Source organism: Opisthocomus hoazin, chromosome 6, assembly GCF_030867145.1.
Source record: "Opisthocomus hoazin isolate bOpiHoa1 chromosome 6, bOpiHoa1.hap1, whole genome shotgun sequence".
In the NCBI taxonomy this organism is placed as follows: Eukaryota; Metazoa; Chordata; class Aves; order Opisthocomiformes; family Opisthocomidae; genus Opisthocomus; species Opisthocomus hoazin.
The window spans coordinates 2,052,772-2,073,693 of NC_134419.1; the positions used below are offsets into that span (position 1 = coordinate 2,052,772).

Here is a 20,922-nt window from a genome sequence, read left to right on the forward strand (position 1 = left end):
CCATCCCCGGGCACACTCGCTGTGCCAGCCCAGGGCTGGGGTCCGTCGCCCCTTCCTCCAGCCCCCAGCCTGCCTCGGGCGCATCGAGCGCTTGCCCCCTTCTCCCGTGGCAGCACCCGTGTTTCGGGGGGCACCCGCTCGCCCTGAATCCAGGCAGCCAAGATGACGGACGCGAAGCTCTCGCGTGACGTTCCCCGGCCATCGCCAGCTTGGCCCCGGGAGGAAACCTCTGGCTGAGCCGGGCGTCGAACGAGATTGGGATTAAACCGGATTAATTTAATTTCTGTTGGTTTTGGCGGGCTCGCCGCCGGCCGGGCGCGCTGACGTGGCCGCGGGGACTCGGAGGGTTCGTCTAGCGGGGAGGAAAGGTCGGGCCAGAGTGGGCTCTGCTGCCAACGCGAAGCGCTGGGTCATACCCAGGGCTGTGCTCGGCACGGGGGACACGGGGACATCACGGGGGACGGGGCCACGTGCGCCCGCCCCACCGGTGCCGGTGTCTGCGCGGGGTCGGGTTCCTCTCCGCTGCCGGACGAGGAAAGATTTCCATTTTCTGGGTGAGGATGGGCAGGACCCAGCGTGGGAACAAGGACGGTGATGCCAGCGAGAAAGCGTTATTAATTGTGGGTTTTGGCCGGGCTGAAAGGACATCCCAGAGAAGGGAGAGCTGCTGCCAGGGGCGCAGGGCCGGCCTGTCCTCCCTGCCCGCGGGCGAGGACCAGGGTGCGGGGACCTTCGAAATGCCTCTAAATATCTGCAGGGTGGGTGTGAGGAGGATGGGGCCAGACTCTTTCCAGTGGTGCCCAGCGACAGGACAAGGGGCAATGGGCACAAACTGGAGCATGGGAAGTTCCAGCTGAACCCGAGGAAGAACTTCTTCCCTCTGAGGGTGACAGAGCCCTGGCCCAGGCTGCCCAGGGAGGCTGTGGAGTCTCCTTCTCTGGAGATATTCCAGCCCCGCCTGGACAAGGTCCTGTGCAGCCGGCTCTGGGTGACCCTGCTTGGGCAGGGGGTTGGGCTGGGGGACCCACAGAGGGCCCTGCCAACCCCTGCCACCCTGGGATTCTGTGAGAGCTGTGCTGGGGAGCAGGACAGCAGTGGGGACACGAACCAGCCGGAGCGGAAAAAGGAAAATTTGGGCAAAGCGTGCCAAGGTTTTTGCCCGTGGGGCTGCGTCCCCCCATTTCGCGCCGGAGGCTGCGGGTCTTGGCTGTGCCCGGGCACATCTGGACGTGGCGCGGAGGTGATTGGGGCGAAAGCTCTGCGAAACGGGGCCGTTGCCTCTGGCATCGCTGCCCCGGCCGAGGGCAACGGACACCCCGCGGCTGCCCTGCCATGACCCCAGTGGCGTCCGAGCTGGGGGTCCCCCCCCACCCCTGCACCCAGCCTGCCAGCCCCCTGCCACCGACGCCAGGCAGCACCCTCCGAGCTGTCCCCAGCCCCCCGACCCGGCTCCCGGGGGGCTGCAGGGCACGGCCAAGGGCAGTGCCTCCAATGCCAGACCCCATGCAATGCCTTGCCCCCCCCCCCATGCCAGGTTGTGATGTCCCCCCATGCCATGCCCCCCCTGCCAGCCCCCTGTGCAATCCCCTGTGTGATGCCCCCCGTACAATGCCCCCCCCAGACTCCCGTCCAATGCTGTGCCCCCCGCCAGCCCCCTGCGTGATGCCCCCCGTGCTATGTCCCCCCTGCAATGTTCCCCCCCCAGACCCCTGTGTGATGCTCCCCCGTGAAATAGCCCCCCCGCCACACCAGACCCCCACACGATGCCAGCCCCCCCAGCCCCCTGTGCAATGCCCCCCTCGAGACCCTTGTGTGATGCCCCCCCCGTGCGATGATCCCCCCCCCAAGACCCCTGTGTGATTCCCCCCTGTGCAATGCCCCCCCCACACCAGACCCCCGTGCAATGCCCCCCCCCAAGACCCCTGTGTGACGCCCCCGCCGGGCATTGACCATGTGCCAGACCCCCAGGCGGTGCCATGACCCCCCCAGCCCCCCGTGTGATGCCCCCCCCCTTGCAATGCCCCCCCCACACCAGACCCCCACGCAATGCCCCCCCATGCCAGACCCCCGCACGATGCCGTGCCCCCCCCCCAAGACCCCTGCGTGATGCCCCCCCGTGCTATGCCCCCCCCCGCCAGACCCCCGTGCAATGCCCCCCCCAGCCCCCTGTGTGATGCCCCCCCGGGCACTGACCACCCGCAGACCCCACTCGATGCCGTACTCCCCCCCCCCAGCCCCCTGCGTGACGCCCCGCCCATCCCGACGCGCCCCGCCCCGCCCGGCGCAGGCCCCGCCCCTCCCGGTGCAAGCCCCTTCCCGCCCGGCGCAGGCCCCGCCCCTCTAGCCCGCCCCTTCCCTCCCTGCGCACGCCCCGCCCCGCAGGCCCCTCCCCGCCCGGCGCAGGCCCCGCCCCCGCAGCCCCCGCCCCGCCCCCCCGAAGCCCCGCCCCCGCAGCCATGTCGTCGCCGCGGGCGCGCAGACGCCCGCCCGCCCGGGCCGAGGGGGGAGCCCCCGGGGGAGCCCCCGCGCGCGGCGATGCGGAGCGGGGCATGGCGGGCCCGGGCCGCCCGCTCTGCTTGCGGCTGCTGGCGGCGGCCGCCTACGGCCTCAGCTCCTTCCTCATCGTCGTCGTCAACAAGAGCGTCCTCACCGCCTACGGGTAGGCCCCCCTCCCCCAAGCCCCCATGGTGCGGGCTCTGCGGGGCGGAGGGGTCCCCCTGCATCCCCCCAACCACCATGGGTGCGGGCTCTGCGGGGCGGGGAGTCCCCCTGCATCCCCCTTCCCTCCCCCCCCCCATGGATGCGGGCTCTGCGGGGCGGGGGGTCCCTCTGCATCCCCTCCCCCCCCCCATGGGTGCGGGCTCTGCGGGGCGGGGGTCCCCCTGCATGCCCCCCCCCCCCCCCCATGGGTGTGGGGTCTGCGGGGCGGGGGGTCCCGTTGCGTCCCCCTCCCCGCGCCCCCTGCTCACGTCTGCTCTCTGCCCGCAGGTTCCCCTCCTCGCTCTGCGTGGGGCTGGGCCAGGTGAGTGGGGTACCCCCTCTGTGCCCCCCACCCCCCTTCGTGCCCCCCCCCCCCCCCCAGTGGGGCTGACCCCATCTCCCCCCCCACAGATGCTGGCGACGGTGGTCGTGCTCTGGGCTGGCAAGGCGCTGAGGGTTGTCAAGTTCCCTGACCTGGACTGGAACGTCCCGCGGCGGGTAAGACTCCCCCCCCTCACCAGGCCATCACCCCCCAGGGTGTCACCCCCCTCCCCAGGGTGTCACCCCCCAGCCCCTTGCCCACCCGGGGCACCCCGGGAGTCCTGCGACGTCCCAGCATTTCCATCATGTCCCAACGTTTCCATCACCACGCGGGTGGAAACGGTTCCCTGCGTCTTGACGGGGCGAGGGTGCTGCTGGGGGGGCTCCCGGCTTCCCCCCTTCCTGGGGGGGGTGTTCACGCCGTGCCTCGTCCCGCTTTGTCCCTTTCCAGACGTTTCCTCTGCCTCTGCTGTACTTCGGGAACCAGATCACCGGACTCTTCAGCACCAAGAAGCTGAAGTACGGATGGGTTTTGTCTTTGCTGGGGGGGGGGTCCAGCCGCGGGGCGCTTGGGGGGGCTGTGCGGGGCCGCGGGGGAGCCGCTCGGGGCGATGCGCTGCGTCCCCTGTCCGTGCTGGGATGAGCCACGCGCCCGCGTCCGGCTGCTTTTCCCCAGCCCGTGGGCAGGGAGGGGTCCCCGGGGGGGGTCCCCCACCCCGACAAGGTCTGACACGAAGCGAAACCTTCGAGTAGCGGCGTTCCCGTCGGGGGAGAGCGGCGTGCTCCGTTATCCCGGCCGCGGAGCTGCGTTTCGGGAGCGCCCGTTTCACCCCGCCGAACCTTCCCCTTGGCAGCCTGCCGATGTTCACCGTCCTGCGGAGGTTCTCCATCCTCTTCACCATGTTTGCCGAAGGCTTCTTGCTCAAGTGAGTCCTCCCCGCTCTCCGTGGCCGTCGGCGATGGGTGCTGGCTGGAGTCCGGAAAGCCCAGAGGCGTCGGGGAGGGGTTTTGGGCGTCGGAGACGTGTGTGGTCGGGGGGGTTTGGCTGCGATCTGGGTTTTGGGGGTGATGGAGCGGCCGCGTGGTTCAGTCTGTGGAGCGGCTGCGTGGTTCAGGCCAAGGAGTGGCCACATGGCTCGGTCCGCTGAGCACCCCATGCCTGGTGACCCCTGCGCCGACGCCCCATCGCTTGCACCTCACCGTGGCTCGGCGCGGAGGTGCCCGCGGGTGACGGCAGCGTGTCCCCCCCCCCCCCCTCGCCTCTCTCCTCAGGAAGAAGTTCTCCTGGGGCATCCAGATGACGGTGTTCGCCATGATCCTCGGCGCCTTCGTGGCCGCCAGGTGAGCTCGCGCGGTGCCGTCCCCTCCCCGTCTCGCCGCAGGCAACGCCGAGTGAAGCGCCGCGCTGCGTCCCGAGGAGACGGGGAGCCCGTGCCGGCTCTTTTCCCCCCCAGACATGCTCTCGACTCGGAAAGAATGTTTCCCCGACCCAAATCCCCGCGTGATGAACTTTTTCTGACAGCTTTCTGGCGGGACGGGGAGGGGAAGGAGCCTTGCAGCTCCGCGCCGCGTACAGCGTTGACTCTTTTCCCCCCTCCGCAGCGCGGACTTGGCGTTCGACCTGGAGGGATATATTTTTATCCTGATTAACGACGCCCTAACAGCTGCCAACGGCGCCTATGTGAAACAGAAGCTGGATTCAAAGGTAGGCCGGCCCGCGGCTCCGCTCCGGGCGCCGCGGCGCGTGGCTTGGCAGCGGCTTGCTTGGGGCGGGGGGAGGCAGAGGGGAGGGGGGCTCCGGCCCTCTGCCCACGTCCCCTCTCCGGGAGGCTGGGCGGTACCGCCGGGCTGCTCTCCCGCTGCCGGCGCCTGGCGACAGCGAAGGAACGGCGTTTTGGTGGACGGTGAACCGTGAAGCCTGCTGGAAGCTTGTTACCAGAGTCTTTTTTATTTGTAGGGATACATATATAAACACATGTAATTAAAAAAAAAATACACATATAGGAGATACTTGTATAGGAGGTATGGGAGGTATTTGTATAGGAGATGAGATGTAGGGGGTATAGGGGATAATAGGGGGTATAGGAGATATAGGGGATATAGGGGATGAGATATAGGAGGTATAGGAGATGACAATAGGAGGTATAGGAGGTGGGTTATAGGGGGTATAGGAGATGTAGGAGGTATTGGTATAGGAGATGTAGGAGGTATAGGGGATATAGGAGGTATTGGTATAGGGGATGAGATATAGGGGGTATAGGGGATGAGATATAGGGGGTATAGGGGATGAGATATAGGGGGCATAGGACATATAGGAGGTATTGGTATAGGAGATGAGAATAGGAGGTATAGAGGGTATAGGGTATGAGATACAGGGGGTATAGGAGATATAGGAGATGAGATATAGGGGGTATAGGAGATATAGGAGATGAGATATAGGGGGTATAGGGGGTATAGGGTATGAGATATAGGGGGTATAGGAGGTATAGGAGATGAGATATAGGGGGTATAGGAGGTATAGGGTATGAGATATAGGGGGTATAGGAGGTATAGGGTATGAGATATAGGGGGTATAGGAGGTATAGGAGATGAGAATAGGAGGTATAGGGGGTATAGGGGATGAGATATAGGGGTATAGGAGATATAGGAGATGAGATATAGGGGGTATAGGAGATATAGGAGATGAGGTATAGGGGGTATAGGGTATGAGATATAGGGGGTATAGGAGGTATAGGAGATGAGATATAGGGGGTATAGGAGGTATAGGGTATGAGATACAGGGGGTATAGGAGGTATAGGAGATGAGAATAGGAGGTATAGGGGGTATAGGGGATGAGATATAGGGGTATAGGAGATATAGGAGGTATTGTTATAGGAGATGAGAATAGGAGGTATAGGGGATGAGATACAGGGGGTATAGGAGGTATAGGAGATGAGAATAGGAGGTATAGGAGGTATAGGGGGTATAGGAGGTATTTGTATAGAAGGTATAGGAGATATATAAGAGGTATTTCTATAGGGTAGATATACATAGGATATATTTTTTAAAAAATTCCCTCCAGCTCCCCTGCCTCTGTGACCCCGGCGCGGCTTTAGCTCCCAAGGCCCGCTTCCCAGCAGCGGCGCGAGTAAGTTCTTGTGTTCCGGTTCGGAACCAGCTTAAAGACGCCGACGTTTCTCGTTCCTAGGAGCTGGGCAAGTACGGCCTGCTCTACTACAACGCGCTCTTCATGATCCTGCCCACCCTGGCCATCGCCTGCCTCACCGGCGACGCGTGGAAGGTAGGGACTCCCACCCCGCCGGCGGTGCCTTGGGCGGCCCGGTGCCTCGCGACGCGGAGCGGGTCGCCGAGGAGAGCGGCCGTAAAAGCGGGGAAAGCTCCAGATGTGGAGCTGGGAATGCAGAGCGTCACCCCCTGGGCTCGCTAATGAGCCCTGCGTCCCAGGGAGGGGGCTGAGGGGGGTGGAGGTGGAAGCCACGTCAGGAGTGAGTAACCATCAGGAGTGAGTAACCATCAGGAGTGAGTAACCGCCAGGAGCGAGTAACCACAGGTCTCGCGCTGGACTTCGGATCCGCGGGGCCGCTCGGTGCGAGCGTTTTTGTGCCGCTGGAGGAACAGGGAAGCACCGGAGCGATGAAGCGAAACGAAACGCGGCGTAAAAACAGAGGCGCCGAGCGGGTTTGGGGATAAAGGGGCCGCTTCGCGCTGTCGCGGGCGCTGGGCTGGTCGGCTCGGGAGGTCGGCTCGCCCGTGTTGGTATTTCCTGCTCTCACCCGCGGTTACGTGCGGCTCTACTCGGCTGGCTCTGCGGAGCCGGAGCCCTGGCTTCTGCTGCCTGCACCCTCATCCCCGTTGTCCCAGTTGCACCAGTACAGGCTGGGGCGGACCTGCTGGAGAGCAGCTCTGTGACGAGGGACTGGGAGTGCTGGGGGACGACAGGGTGACCATGAGCCAGCAGCGTGCCCTGGGTGCCAAGAAGGCCAATGGGATCCTGGGGTGCATGAGGAGGAGTGTGGGCAGCAGGGCGAGGGAGGTTCTCCTTCCCCTCTGCTCTGCCCTGGTGAGGCCCCATCTGCAGTGCTGTGTCCAGTGCTGGGCTCCCCAGTTCAAGAGAGATGAGGAGCTACTGGAGAGAGTCCAGCGCAGGGCTACGAGGATGAGGAGGGGACTGGAGCATCTCTCCTGCGAGGAGAGGCTGAGGGAGCTGGGCTTGTTCAGCCTGGAGAAGAGAAGGCTGAGAGGGGACCTTAGAAATGCCTCTAAATATCTGCAGGGTGGGTGTCAGGAGGACGGGGCCAGACTCTTCCCAGTGGTGCCCAGCGACAGGACAAGGGGCAAAGGGCACAAACTGAAGCAGAGGAAGCTCCAGCTGAACCCGAGGAAGAACTTCTTCCCTCTGAGGGTGACGGAGCCCTGGCCCAGGCTGCCCAGGGAGGCTGTGGAGTCTCCTTCTCTGGAGATATTCCAGCCCCGCCTGGCCGCGGTGCTGTGCAGCCGGCTCTGGGTGACCCTGCTTGGGCAGGGGGGTTGGGCTGGGTGACCCACAGAGGTCCCTGCCAACCCCTGCCATGCTGGGATTCTGTCCCCCCTCCAGACCCCTGTGGGTGCTGGTGGCCCAGCAGACTCCCTGGTGGGTGTCCCCCACCCACAGCCAGACCCGGGCAGGGGGTTTTTCCTCCTCGGGAGCTTCATGCGCTGGTGCTGAGCCCCGGTGGTTGGGTGCTGAGGTGATGACCTGCGGGAAGCCGCCGTCGCGCGGGGCGGAGGGGGCTCGGACCCTGCCCCGCAGAAGGGGGGGCTCAGCGGGGCGTTTTTTGGGGGATAAAGTGCTCATTTATGAGCTGGCAGCCGGGGAGCGAAACGTCGCTCAGCACCGCACTGTGCGGCCTCTGTTCAGCCTGCGGAGAAATCGCTGCTTTTTGGGGTTTTTTTTTACTTTTTTTTCTCCTTTTTTTTTTTTTTTCCCCCTGAATAAACTTCTTTTTCCCCGGCCCAGCTCCCGGCAGCCGGAGGCGGACAAAGCCGCGCTCTGTTGGGGCTGCTGGTGGGGGGCTCGGCGTCGCCGCCGGGTGACCCCCCCTTGCCGAGAGCGAGGGGCTGTGGCGCCGGGGGGGGGGTCGCGTGGGGTCACACCTACGTGGACGCGTTGGATCTCGTAGCTCGTTAACAGGCGTCGGGGGTAGCGATGTCTTAATTGGGAGCGTGGGACGGGGCTCTGCGCGTCCCCGAGCTGCGTGAGGTCCCTTCTGGCCGGGGTCTGCAGCACCCCCAGCCTCCCTCCCCGCCCCCCCTGCAGATATTTATGGGCATTTCGAAGGTCCCCTCTCAGCCTTCTCTTCTCCAGGCTGAACAAGCCCAGCTCCCTCAGCCTCTCCTCGTAGCAGAGATGCTCCAGTCCCCTCCTCATCCTCGCAGCCCTCCGCTGGGCTCTCCCCAGTAGCTCCTCATCTCTCTCAAACTGGGGAGCCCAGCACTGGGTGCAGTCTGGGCTGCTCTTGCCAGCCCCGAGCTCCCCGGGGTGGGCGTCACGGGTTGCCATGGAGGGGGAAATGCCTCTGCTGGTTCCTCCAGCTCGTAGGGCCGTTACTCACAGCTTACTCCAGGGTGCTGGGCTGCCAGGAGGTGATGCAGCTGGCTCTGGGATGTCACACTGGGCTGCACTGATTTGTTTTTTCCCTGCTGTGGCACAAAAGCCAACGTCAGGGATTGGTTTCTTGTCTTGCTGTGCGTTGCCTCCTGAGAAACCTCCTGAGAAACCTCCTGGGAAGGTCCAGCTGAACCCGAGGAAGGACTTCTTCCCTCTGAGGGTGACGGAGCCCTGGCCCAGGCTGCCCAGGGAGGCTGTGGAGTCTCCTTCTCTGGAGATATTCCAGCCCCGCCTGGACGCGGTGCTGTGCAGCCTGCTCTGGGTGACCCTGCTTGGGCAGGGGGTTGGGCTGGGTGACCCACGGAGGTCCCTTCCAACCCTGACCATTCTGGGATTCTGTTGCTGCATCTCCTCCTCCTCCTCCTCCTCCTCTAAGGGTCGGGCCGTGTTTCTTGCAGGCGCTGGAGTACCCGGGCTGGGGAGACACGCTCTTCATCGTGCAGTTTACGCTGTCGTGCGTGATGGGGTAAGGAGGGCCGGGGCGTCGCTGACACCGGCGGCTGGGCGCGGGGCGGGCGTCCCCCTTCCAGGAGCAGCGCGCTTTGCTGGCCCCAGCCATTCCGGGTTAAATAATAATAATAATAATAATAAATCTTCGGTCCTGGTTGGGAGCACATTTCTGAGGGTTATTCCTGACCCTGCTTCAGTGCAGCTTTAGCCAAAAAAAGCGCTGGGGCAAATATGGTGCTAGAAAAGGGGGGGGGGGAATCACAGAATCACAGACTGGTCAGGGTTGGCAGGGCCCTCTGTGGGTCACCCAGCCCAACCCCCTGCCCAAGCAGGGTCACCCAGAGCCGGCTGCACAGCACCGCGGCCAGGCGGGGCTGGAATATCTCCAGAGAAGGAGACTCCACAGCCTCCCTGGGCAGCCTGGGCCCGAGGGGCAATGGCGGCCGCGTGTCCCGGCGCCTGAGGCCGGCCCTTCCTCCCGCAGGTTCATCCTGATGTACTCCACGGTGCTGTGCACGCAGTACAACTCTGCCCTGACCACCACCATCGTCGGCTGCATCAAGGTGAGCGGTTCCCCCGCTCCAGGCGCCGGCGTCGGTCCCGCAGCGGCCGGAGGGGCCGGGGCTCGCTCCCGCTCCGCGCGCCCGGGGTCTGCTCGCGGGTGCCCGGGACGCGGGGCGGGGGGTGCAGGGGAGCTTCCAGCCGGCCCGCGAGCAGCCCCGGGGCAGCCGCAGCCGCACCGGCACCGGCGAGGGCAGGATGGGTGCTCCGGGGCTGGTGGCGCGTGCCGCGCGGAGGGGACGGCAGCGCCGGCGGGACTATTAGTTAGTTCGTTACTTACTTACTAGTTAGTTTAGTTAGTTATTTAGTTGGTTAGTTGCTAGTTAGTTTAGTTAGTTACTTAGTTACTAGTTAGTTTAGTTAGTTACTTGGTTATTTAGTTATTAGTTAGTTACTTAGTTACTAGTTAGTTTAGTTAGTTACTTGGTTATTTAGTTACTAGTTGTTTAGTTAGTTTACTTAGTTGTTTAGTTACTAGTTAGCTATTTGTTACTAGTTAATTTAGTTAGTTACTTATTTACTTAGTTACTAGTTGTTTAGTTATTTAGTTTAGTTATTTAGTTACTAGTTAGCTATTTACTTAGTTACTAGTTAGTTAATTTACTTAGTTACTAGTTAGTTATTTAGTTACTAGTTGTTTAGTTATTTAATTTAGTTATTTAGTTACTAGTTAGCTATTAGTTACTAGTTAGTTATTTAGTTATTTACTTAGTTACTAGTTAGTTATTTACTTAGTTACTAGTTATAGTTAGTTATTTACTTAGTTGCTAGTTATAGTTACTTAGTTATTTACTTACTTCATTATTTACTTAGTTATTAGTTAGTTAGTTAGTTATTTAGTTATGTAGTTATCTAGTTACGTAGTTATTTAGTTATTAATTTTTTGGCTGCTGTCTGGAGTAGAGAGCCGTTTGCGTGGCGCTGGCTGCGGTCGCGTGCGGAACGCCCGGGAACAGCCGCCATCCCCCCGCGTGTCTCGACCCCACCGGCCCGTGGCAAAGCCAGCCGGGCGTTGTTCGGGGTTCGGCGCCGGTTGGGCACGGGGCGAGCGTCGCAGCCGGGAGCGTTCCTCGGCGGCTCCCAAACCGCCCGCTTGGGATGCGGTGCTGCCGCCGCGTGCCCGCGTCCGCCGCGCTGCCCGCTCGGGGGCTTCCCCGCCGCGTGGCCGCCGCGCGCTCGCCTCGGGCGGCGTAGAAACTTAGGCCCTTCTCCCTCCGATCTGCTTCCTTTGCAGAATATTTTAATAACCTATATTGGGATGTTTTTTGGAGGAGACTACATCTTCACCTGGATGAACTTCATCGGTCTGAACATCAGGTGAGGCCGGCGGGGGTTCGCCGTCCGTGTGTGCGAGGTGCCGGCGCGGGGTGGCTGTCACGCCGTGACGGTTCCACCGGCTCAGCGCCTCTGCCCGAGGACCCCGGCAGTGGGGCCGTGGGCGAGCGGCCGCGTCTCGCAGCCCGGGGCGAGCCTGGTGCCGCCGGCAGCACCGCGGGGTCCGGCCCCCAGCTCGGGGAGCTCCCGGTGTTAAAGCCAGGAGAACGCACGAGCGTGTTTTAGCAACAAATTTATACAAATCAGGGAACAGCGTATCCAAATTGTATAATTAAGGTAGCAAAAAAAGCATTTTTGAGTGATTTCTCCTGGTGTTTTAGCACAGCTTTTGGAAAGGGGCTGTGCTTCTGTCTGGTGAGAAGTCTCCTTCTCCCCGGTCCCTTGGTGTTGGAGCGGGTCCAGCACTGACCCAGCAAGCGTTTGGGGTACAAAATATACGAAATACTGGAGAGAGTCCAGTGGAGGGCTACGAGGATGAGGAGGGGACTGGAGCATCTCTCCTACGAGGAGAGGCTGAGGGAGCTGGGCTTGTTCAGCCTGGAGAAGAGAAGGCTGCGAGGGGACCTTCGAAATGCCTCTAAATATCTGCAGGGTGGGGGTCAGGAGGATGGGGCCAGACTCTTTCCAGTGGTGCCCAGCGACAGGACAAGGGGCAATGGGCACAAACTGAAGCAGAGGAAGCTCCAGCTGAACCCGAGGAAGAACTTCTTCCCTCTGAGGGTGACGGAGCCCTGGCCCAGGCTGCCCAGGGAGGCTGTGGAGTCTCCTTCTCTGGAGATATTCCAGCCCTGCCTGGCCGCGGTGCTGTGCAGCCTGCTCTGGGTGACCCTGCTTGGGCAGGGGGTTGGGCTGGGTGACCCACAGAGGGCCCTGCCACCCCCCACCATCCTGTGATTCTATGAAATACCTGATCTGGGGGAGGGAAATGGAGAATTTCCTTGCGAATGGTGCTTGCAGCAGACCCTTGCCCACTGACCTGCCCCTGGTTTCAACTCCTTGCCCGCGGGTGTTTGTGCCTGCCCGGGCCAGGGCTCTCTGCCGAAGGACGGTGCTGGCATAAGGGGCAGCGTCCCGGTGCCGGGGTCGCCTTGCGCGGTGCGGCAGCGATGCCAGCCCCAGGCATGCCGCAGCGTGCCGGGATCGTGCGGCAGCGATGCCAGCCCCATGCCACAGCGTGCCCGGGAGCACGTGGCAGCGATGCCAGCGCCGAGCGTGCTGGGATCGTGCCGTCACCGCTGCGCTGGGGCGTCTCACGCCCGCACCCGCCGCTGTTTTGCAGCATTGCTGGAAGCCTGGTGTATTCCTACATCACCTTCACGGAGGAGCAGACGAGCAAGCAGTCGGAAGCTGGCGTCAAGCTGGACCTCAAAGGGAAGAGCTCCGTGTGACCCGGGAGCGGCGTCTCGTGGAAGCCGCCCGTGTCTGCTCGGCTGATCGCGGGCAGGACGCGGGAAGGGATCCGGAGCGCCGGCCGCGGCGTGACGGCGACGCTCTTCACTTGCACAATCCAGATTGCTGCCTTTGCGAATCATGGGGGAAGATGATGGGCTGCAGGGTGAGGGATAACGGCTAATTAAGTCTGATCGCCAGGGATTAACGGGTTTCTAATCATGCTGAGGTGGGGCAGCGGAGGCCGGCGCGAGCGGCGTGCGGGGTTGAGGCGCGGGGGGGGCTGCGTCGGCTCCCGGGGCCGTCCCGGGCTGCTGCGGGGCGGTGGGACCGCGGCCCTGGGCGGTCAGCGCTGCCGTCCCCCCGGCCAAGCTGCTCCTGGTTTGGGCCAGAACCTCGTGGGCGAATGCTCAGCCCTCTCTGACTCCCAGTTTTTAGTTTTTGGCTTTTTTAGGGTGTTTTTGAACCCATTTTTAAAGCTGGGTTTGCCCTCCATGGTTTGAGCGCTCTGCAGACGCTCACCCCTCTCTGTCGTCCCGGGGTTGCGTTGGCGAAGCTCAGGGACGCTCCGACGGGTGGGTTTTTACCCGCCGCGGCGGAGCCCCCCTCGCACCGCCCCGGGGTGGGAATCCCTGGGATCTGGGCACGCTGCTGGGACCCCCGCATCGCCCTGCGGCCCCAACGCGGGGGAAGGGGCTGCCACTGGAGACGGCCCCGGGAGTTCGGTCTCGGCAGGGCGGTGGGAGCCGCGCGGCTCGGCGGGGGCTCTGCCCGAGCCCTGTCCCGCAGGGTGGAGCGCGTCCTCGTCGCTGCGCGACCCCCTTAAGAAAATGGGATTTTTTTAAAATACATCAGGCAGCGTTAACTGATTTTTTTTTTAAAGGTTGTCTTACACAGCACTTCTTTCTAGGCGTCTCCTTGGATTGTCTTTGGGTTTAAAAAAGAATTGTTTTTAATTTTGGTTAAAAAAGTTATTATTTTTTTTTATATATCTAAAAACAAGAGGAGTTTTTTTGTATCCATTCCTTTGGTAACCAGGAAGGTCGCTTCTCCAGACAGCGTTAATTTGTTGCCGGAAGGTATTTGCTAAAAACGTGACGGCCGCTGGGCGAAGCTGCGTTCATTGGAGCGCTTCACGGCGTCGGGTCCGAAATTTCACTAAAACCTCGGCTTCGTGGCCAGCGGCAGAGCTCTCCTTTCCCTACGGCTGCGCGGAAGCCGCTGGTGCTGGGCTCGGGGCAGGGCTCCTGCTCCCTGCACTGGTCCCAGCAGCCGGGCGGTGCTGGGGCCCGCAGCCCCCGCTCCCCGTCCCGCAGCCCCCCGGTCCCCGCTCCGGGCCACGCTTGCTCGTGCGGTCGCGGCGCTGAGGCGCTCGCAGCCGGGGCGTTGATTCTGCTGGAAGGGTTGGGGTTGGGATCTACTGGGTAGATTCACTGGCCGACCGGTGAAATGGTTTTAAAGCTGGTTTTGTTCGGGACTGCGCTCTTCCGTGCCAGGCTCTGGCTGGCACCGCACGCACTGGGGACGCAGAGTCCCTCCAACAGTATTTTCTACCTTATAAAATTTTTTCTATCCAGAATCTATTTACAGAATGACGATTTTTGTGATTTTCGTTGAGCTTTTTATTGGAATGGATGGCAGGCTTTGTGTGCTGGTCGGGGATGATAGCGAAAGACGAATGATTTTATGGCTCTGTATTTTTGTACTGGCTTCAAATAAACCGATGCCCTTCGTGCCTCTGCTCGTCCTTGGGCCGGGAGCTGCCCTCGCAGCTGTCCCCCCCACCCCCTCTGCCCTCCCATCTGTGTCCCCCTGGAGAGAAGGGGGTGCTGGGGTGGGGGGGAGAAGCTCAACGTGAGCTCGCAGCCCAGAAAGCCAACCGTCCCCTGGGCTGCATCGAGAGCAGCGTGGGCACAGGGTAAGGGAGGGGGTTCTGCCCCTTGACTCCGCTCTCGTCAGACCCCACCTGGAGTCCTGGGTCCAGCTCTGGAGCCCCCAGCATAGGAAGGACATGGATGTGTGGGAGCGGGGCCAGAGGAGGCCACGGAGATGATCCGAGGGCTGGAGCACCTCTGCTACGAGGACAGGCTGAGGGAGCTGGGGCTGGTCAGCCTGGAGAAGAGAAGGCTCCGGGGGGACCTTAGAGCAGCTGCCAGTGCCTGGAGGGGCTACAGGAAGGGTGGAGAGGGGCTTTTCACAAGGGGGTGCAGTGATAGGACAAGTGGGAACGGCTCCAAACTAACAGAGGGCAGATTTAGATGAGATATGAGGAAGAAATTCTTCCCCCTGAGGGTGGTGAGGCCCTGGCCCAGGCTGCCCAGAGAAGCTGTGGCTGCCCCCTCCCTGGCAGTGCTCAAGGCCAGGTTGGATGGAGCTCTGAGCACCCTGGGCTGGTGGGAGATGCCCCTGCTCGTGGCAGGGGGGTTGGAACCAGATGAGCTTCAAGGTCCCTTCCAACCCAAACCATTCTATGATTCTATAAGGGGAGGGCTCTCAGGTTTTCAGCTTGAATTGTTCTTCGAGGAAGGGAAGCGGGAAGGATCCCAGTGGGCAAACCCCTCCAGCTGGAGCCTGGCTGTTGTCCCCATCGCTCCTGTCCTCCTCCGCACCAGAGCAGGCACAAATCCCCTCTGCCCCCCCAGCCCTGCTCCACCGAAGGAAGGAACCGGTGCGAAGCTGACCCAGAGCAGGGCACTCTGCGTCGGCAGCCGTAACGGAGCCGCTGCAGCGCGGGGATGCGCCCAGCCTCTGTACGCAGCAACCCTCCACCTGCTCGCTCGTTGGAGCAAAAAACTCAGGAATTTTTGTTTTACGTGGACAGTGTGTTTAAAAAAATATTTTAATAAGCTTTCTCAGAATGGCAGACAGGGAGCGGGGACGAGAGGAGGGAATTACTAACAGTGCAAAATCACTGGCTGTGGGAAAAGGTACAAAACTCCTTCGTAAGCTTGGTGGGCACGGGGTGGGTTTTTCACAGCCACGTTTCGTCCTTGGGAAAGCCCCACGAGGCCTCGGGCTGCTGAGCTGGATTCTGCGCCCCGGCTGCCATCCCATAGCTCTCCAGGGGCCCGGGCCCCCCGTGCCCGCCGGCCCCGTCACCGCGTGGCACCCGCCGCTGGCGGTGGTCCCGGCGCTGGAGCCGTGCTGGGCTCCAAACTCTGCCGAAGGCTTCTTAAATGAAATCCAAGTTACAGGGTTTCTGGAATTTTAAATAGCTTTAGTAGTGCAATGAATTATCAAGTTATAGTGGCTGCATTCTGAAGAACATGAACAAAGTATTGTATAAAACACCGGCATAAACAAAACGTAAATTATAATTAAATATTCTGCAAGCCTAGCTGAGCATTACATAGCTGTGGAGTACGGAATGTCAGGTCTCTTCTACCTATCACCAAGAAAAGGTAAGATAAAAACCAAAGCAACGTTCCTGAAAATATACACAGTGCTGTATCTCACACGCCAGCCTGAGACAATTTACTTCTGACAAACTTTCCTATGAACTTTCGGGAGTATTTCCGACTTGCGAACAAAAAAAAGGCGTAAAAATAAAATGGAAAAGAGGACTCTGGTTGCAGGGACTCTCAGAAGCACTGCACCCCCCTCCTGGAACCGTCTCAAGGCCGCCGCTGACGCAGGGCTGGGATGCTCCGCGTTTCCATTTGTAAACCAGACTGTAAAATTAACAGCGACCTCTTAGCAAAGCAATCAATTAACAGCTCAGGGCCGGCCCTGCACGTGACTCGTGGTCCGATCCTCGGCTCAGCCCGGCATGGGACGGAGCCCGGCCCAGAGGATCTGGCTCACTGGTGACCATAAAGTCCCAGTACACGTGGTTCAAGAAGAAAATAAACCAAACCCTTCGCATTTGTTGTTTTCAGGTTGGTACATGAGCTTCGAAACATAGGACCGTACGTTGAGAACGGGAATCGTGAAGAGTCAGAACCTTTAAGTGAAAATAATTAACCTGTTAAGAAGTAACACCACACCTGTAAGCCACAGGAGGAGGAGATATGGTTATAAATTATACAAATGAACAATTTTTCCTATTTTTAATATAGTAGATGTGTAGCTGTGGCTTAAGGAAAAACATAAATAAAACCAAACAAAAATATCGGTATTAAAAATCTGTTTCCTGGGTGCAAACGCTACTTCAGCAGCTTTCAGTCGAGGCCGGCGGGAGGGTGAGCATCACCCCCTCACGCAGAATTCCTGTTTCTCACACTTCTAATGGCTGCCCACCCTGCTCCACGTCCTACCCGTGAGTCCCTACGCGGGGACGTACGGACACGGGCTGTCCCGGGTACCCGTGTGGGACGAGGCACCAGGGTCGGGCAGCGGGCTGCCAGCGGCACGGCCCGGCCCCAGCCCCGCCGCCCGCTCCCCTGCCCGCGCAGCGAGGCGGGGAAGGACAGACAGACAGACTGTCTGTACCAAGGGATAACCCAGCACCTCAGCTTGGGGAGCGCCGGCACGCGGCTGACGTGACGTTTGTCCGAGCTCAGATCAAATGAGAAGATGCGTGATGACAGCAAGAGAGCTGGTGCGACGCGAGCAGCACGCGTCGCGAGTTTTTAGCATCGCTATTTGCCGTAAAACAGGAGTACGAAAAAAAGCCATGTTTTCAAAATCAAGTGACTTCTAAGCACTCCTGATGTGAAATGTTTACTGTTTTCCGGGAAGAAAGTAACACCTTGGTGACCAATGCGCATTTGTTAAGTCAGTTGGTTTGGTCTTTTGGGGGTTTTTTGTTGGTTTCTTTTTTTTAGAAAAGACTTCAGCAAAATAAAATGAAGCTGACATTAGACTCAGGGTATCAATTCTCTCATAAAAGTTTACCAACTGTACAAGTTAAGAAAATTATACAAGCTTTTGTTTTAAGAAAGGACAGTTCGATCGAGACGTTAAGTACTGTAAAAATCTTTCAAAGGCTACAAAGAAATCTGGAAAAATACAGAACGTATTTCTTTAGCCCAGATAAAGAATATGGAAAGACATCATTGATGTCAACAATTTTACATAGACAAACCTGACCTGGTTTAGTTATTTACCTTTTAAAACTTCTATATATAAAAATAGTTGTGCTCATAACTTTCAGGATTCATAAGGGTTCCTTAACAACGGGGTGACGCTTTGCTCTCGCTAGCGTGAGTGGAAGTCTCTGTGCCTACTCTGACGCGCGTCTCGGCGTGCCGCATCTCGTTTCGGCTTCCTCCAACATCGGAACCAGCCCCCTGCTTCAACTAGGATGCTTTGTTCGCTTGTACGATGCTTAACTACTGGATTACACACAGGAGTTTCTTTAACGTATTAGGCTGGGAGTATTTTCGCAGAAACTCACTGGTTTGTTTCTCAAACGTTTTTAAGAGCCTTAAGAGTTCCCAGAACTGGAGTCGCCAGCTCTGAGAAAGGGAATATTCTCCTGCTGCTTTTCAGCACTGAAAAAAAAAACAACAAAAAAAGATCAGATCCTAAGAGCCAACCAGAAGGTATTAGAAAAAAAATCTCAGCAGATTGTTTTGCGGAACGGGATTTTGTAAGGTAACCCATCAACCCTGAAAATTTTAGACACCCAAAATTTACTCCGAGGAATAAAATCAGCTCCTAGTAATTCAGTCATCCAAGGTTTCGAGCTCCTCAAGCTTCCCGTGCGAGTTTGCTTCTTGGAAAAACTCTGAAGATCCCGGACTCTCTTTGCCGCTGCTGTTAACTCTTCTTCTTTTTAGAGGTCTTTCATTTTTATCTTCAAAATCATTTTCGTTTCTTGATGCTGAATGAGCAAGTTTTGGGTCAACAGCAAGGTTTTCAGTTTCATACCCATTGGTATCTGGATCCACGTGAGGCGTTTTCTTGCCGCTGCTGGGTCCGTTTACATGCAGTCCTTCCGATTTTGCTTCGTCTTTACTCGGCGGCTCCCCCGGCCCGTTGGCAGACACCCCTGCATCGGAGAGACGCACCCTAAGAAAGGGACCGGAGGCGCACGCAGCCGCAGAGCCACCCGCCACAGCTCAACACAGCACAAGGCTAACGAGTCCCATCAAAGCCAGTACTGTCCCTGGTATCCTCAAACGAGCAATTTATTTGCATACGAGTGACGGACTTATCACGGTGGGGTTTATGGAAGCCCTCACAAGAAAGAGCAGCCAAGAAAACATCCGGAATCCCCTAACTGTACAAGCTTGCGGGTGGACTGCCCTCACCTGGGCAGCTTCTGTAGCTTCCACTCGATTTTCACAACCTCCTTCAGCCCCCAGGCTCCTCCCTCCCCTGGCTACTGATTTTACTTCAGCTCCTTTGGAATGGCTGTCCCTTCATTTTGAGGTTTCCTTCCTTCAGGAGGGACTGTGCCTGGGCTGGAAGATGTCCCTGCTCATGGCAGGGGGGTTGGAACCAGGTGCTCTTTAAGGTCCCTTCCAACCCAAACCATTCCATGATTCTATGATTCTTCTCCCGTTCCTCGCTGCCCTTCAATGCCCCACGTCTGCTCAGAACAGTTAACGGTGCTCCTGAGCCAAGCACCGGAGAAGCTCCAGTGGGCTGCATGACAGTCCCCACCTTGGCTGTTTTAAACGTCCTGCATGGGACTCCTCACAAAGTCAGCACTACCCTGCACTAGGGCAGGGAAGGCTGGAACAGATTGCTTACACTGAAGAGTCTAGCGGAGATTTAGCTTCAATACGGGACCACTGGCTACGTGCAAATATAGCTTTTTTTAAAAAGCATTAACTTACAGCTGCTAACACCTTGGAAAATGCTTAAAACTAAAATAGACCTGATTCCTTATCTGGCTTGTCACCTGCAATGAATCGGCCACTGCTCAGGAGTGACACTGCACGTGCTTACCATTCTGATTGCTGCTGCTGGTTGTGCTGTCTTCCCTTTCCGACTGGCTGGTGCTGCTGTTGGAAGTTGTGGGAGGAGGGGACGGAGCTCTGCTGGAGGCTGCGCTTTCGCTCTCATCCAGGAGACGGTCCATATAATCCCTACACGACAGGAACAGCACATTCAGCATTGCCCTTGCTGCGTAAAGGATTGGTGTTATTTGTACAAAAACACTCCCTGCACACACTGCAAGTGTGACCAGCTCACACTTTGTGTCCTTTGAAATGCACAGACTTCTCTTGCAAAGTCAACGACATTAAGGTCTCCTGTGTTAGCTGGCCCACTTCAGGTCTGACCACAGCAGCTACGTGTTTGATGAGCAGCCACCAGCTCATGAGAATCCATCCTGTGCTCACGCTAAGCCCCGTAAGACCACGGCCAAGTGGAAAGTTCACTAGGCTGTGCTGCCGTGGGCCGCGTTTTCAAGGCGATGCTCTCAGGTGGGTGCACGCCAAGCTCCTGCAGTTTGCTGCAGCAGCGATAACGCCCCGTTAAAGCAGGTTTTGTGCACATATGGCTTGCAAGGGGTACAGTTAAAAGTGAATGGAAAACCTCAGAGTGACAGACATTTTCATATCTGACATTTACTATGGTCCCACAGTTTAGGTCACTAATAGTAAATCTCTTACCAAAGGTTTAAACCAAGCTGGTTGGCAAAGCCCTTGCACGTATGCTAGGAGTCTGGATGAGCTCCAGAAACAGCACATCCTCACACATAATTATTCTGGAACTGATACTGCACCCTAAATTCCCGCATCTATCTGCAAAATCATTCAAGAACAGACAAGTACTATATCTTGAATATCTTCTCTGGAGATATTCCAGACCCGCCTGGACAAGATCCTGTGCAGCCTGCTGTAGGTGACCCTGCTTCAGCAGGGGGGTTGGACTAGATGACCCACAGAGGTCCCTTCCAACCCCTACTATTCTGTGTGATTCTGTGATTCTGTGATTCTGTACAATCCTTAAGGACACTTTTTCTGATCACCACATGCAGTCAACTGCAGAAGAATCAGAGAACGTTTTAAGTGATTAACAACCGTCTACTAATTTGGGCAAAAACAGAGAAAAAACCCCAGATGGTAGAAGAGGGGGAGACAAGACCAGTCCCTGACTACTGGTTAAGAGAATCCAGCAGCTCAGGGTGCTGCTCTGTCTCCTTCACAAAGCCACGGACGGCAACTCTTAATGGCACACTGCAAGTTCACTTCAGTGGTCCAACACACAGCTCTAAAACGTTTAAAGAAACAATAATATTAAAAAGAAGGATCAAAAGAGAAGCCAGGAACAAATGAGAAATAAAAATACTAGTAAAAAGACTTGGAAGAAGTCATCGGAAAGCGTGGGACACTAAAATCACAGCATCGAATGACGGGCAGAAGCACGTGCTGGCTCGCTCGCTCGGATCTGAGGGAGGAGGAGACACAGACCCGCGCAGACGCTCCCCTCCGTGCCCAGTGGAGATGTGAACGGGGAAGGGAGCCACACACGCCCCGAGCAGCCCTACTACAGGGCACTGGGCTGGCCAGAATTCTTGCCAGACAACACGTTTCCAGAGTACACCGCAGCACCTACCACAAATCCCACCCGAAACCTGCGCCGGACGCCTCTGCATCAAACACGTATTTGAAGTAAAACA

The 20,922-nt window shown here is 58.4% G+C and overlaps 2 protein-coding genes across 6 annotated transcripts in view; one reads left to right on the forward strand and one right to left on the reverse strand.

The window, feature by feature from the left end:
• Nucleotides 1-2,456: 2,456 nt before the first annotated feature.
• Nucleotides 2,457-14,139, forward strand: SLC35D1 (solute carrier family 35 member D1). Its single transcript, XM_075424272.1, has 12 exons — nucleotides 2,457-2,659; nucleotides 2,989-3,022; nucleotides 3,112-3,198; nucleotides 3,473-3,540; nucleotides 3,876-3,947; nucleotides 4,294-4,362; nucleotides 4,624-4,726; nucleotides 6,210-6,302; nucleotides 9,068-9,135; nucleotides 9,604-9,682; nucleotides 10,915-10,997; nucleotides 12,295-14,139. The coding sequence occupies exons 1-12, from the start codon at nucleotides 2,457-2,459 to the stop codon at nucleotides 12,401-12,403; spliced, it is 1,068 nt and encodes a 355-aa protein (XP_075280387.1). The 3' UTR covers nucleotides 12,404-14,139.
• A 1,094-nt stretch (nucleotides 14,140-15,233) lies between these two features.
• The window catches only part of MIER1 (MIER1 transcriptional regulator), a 45,648-nt gene continuing 39,959 nt past the window's right edge, over nucleotides 15,234-20,922 (reverse strand). For 4 of the 5 annotated variants that reach the window (XM_075424279.1, XM_075424278.1, XM_075424275.1 and 1 more), the window contains 2 exons: nucleotides 19,245-19,384; nucleotides 15,234-18,339 (listed from right to left, as the gene is read on the reverse strand). In XM_075424279.1, coding sequence (XP_075280394.1) covers nucleotides 18,014-18,339; nucleotides 19,245-19,384 — 466 coding nt within the window. In that variant the 3' untranslated portion in view covers nucleotides 15,234-18,013. The remainder of the gene's footprint in view (nucleotides 18,340-19,244; nucleotides 19,385-20,922) is intronic. The other variant, XM_075424276.1, reaches the window with a different exon arrangement.

Excerpts from the sequence above, each read along its gene's own strand:
- SLC35D1 (XM_075424272.1), top strand. The coding sequence starts at position 2,457 with ATGTCGTCGCCGCGGGCGCGCAGACGCCCGCCCGCCCGGGCCGAGGGG. Across the intron at positions 3,199-3,472 it reads ACTGGAACGTCCCGCGGCGG|ACGTTTCCTCTGCCTCTGCT; the intron begins GTAAGACTCCCC and ends GTCCCTTTCCAG. Across the intron at positions 4,363-4,623 it reads GGCGCCTTCGTGGCCGCCAG|CGCGGACTTGGCGTTCGACC; the intron begins GTGAGCTCGCGC and ends CCCCCTCCGCAG.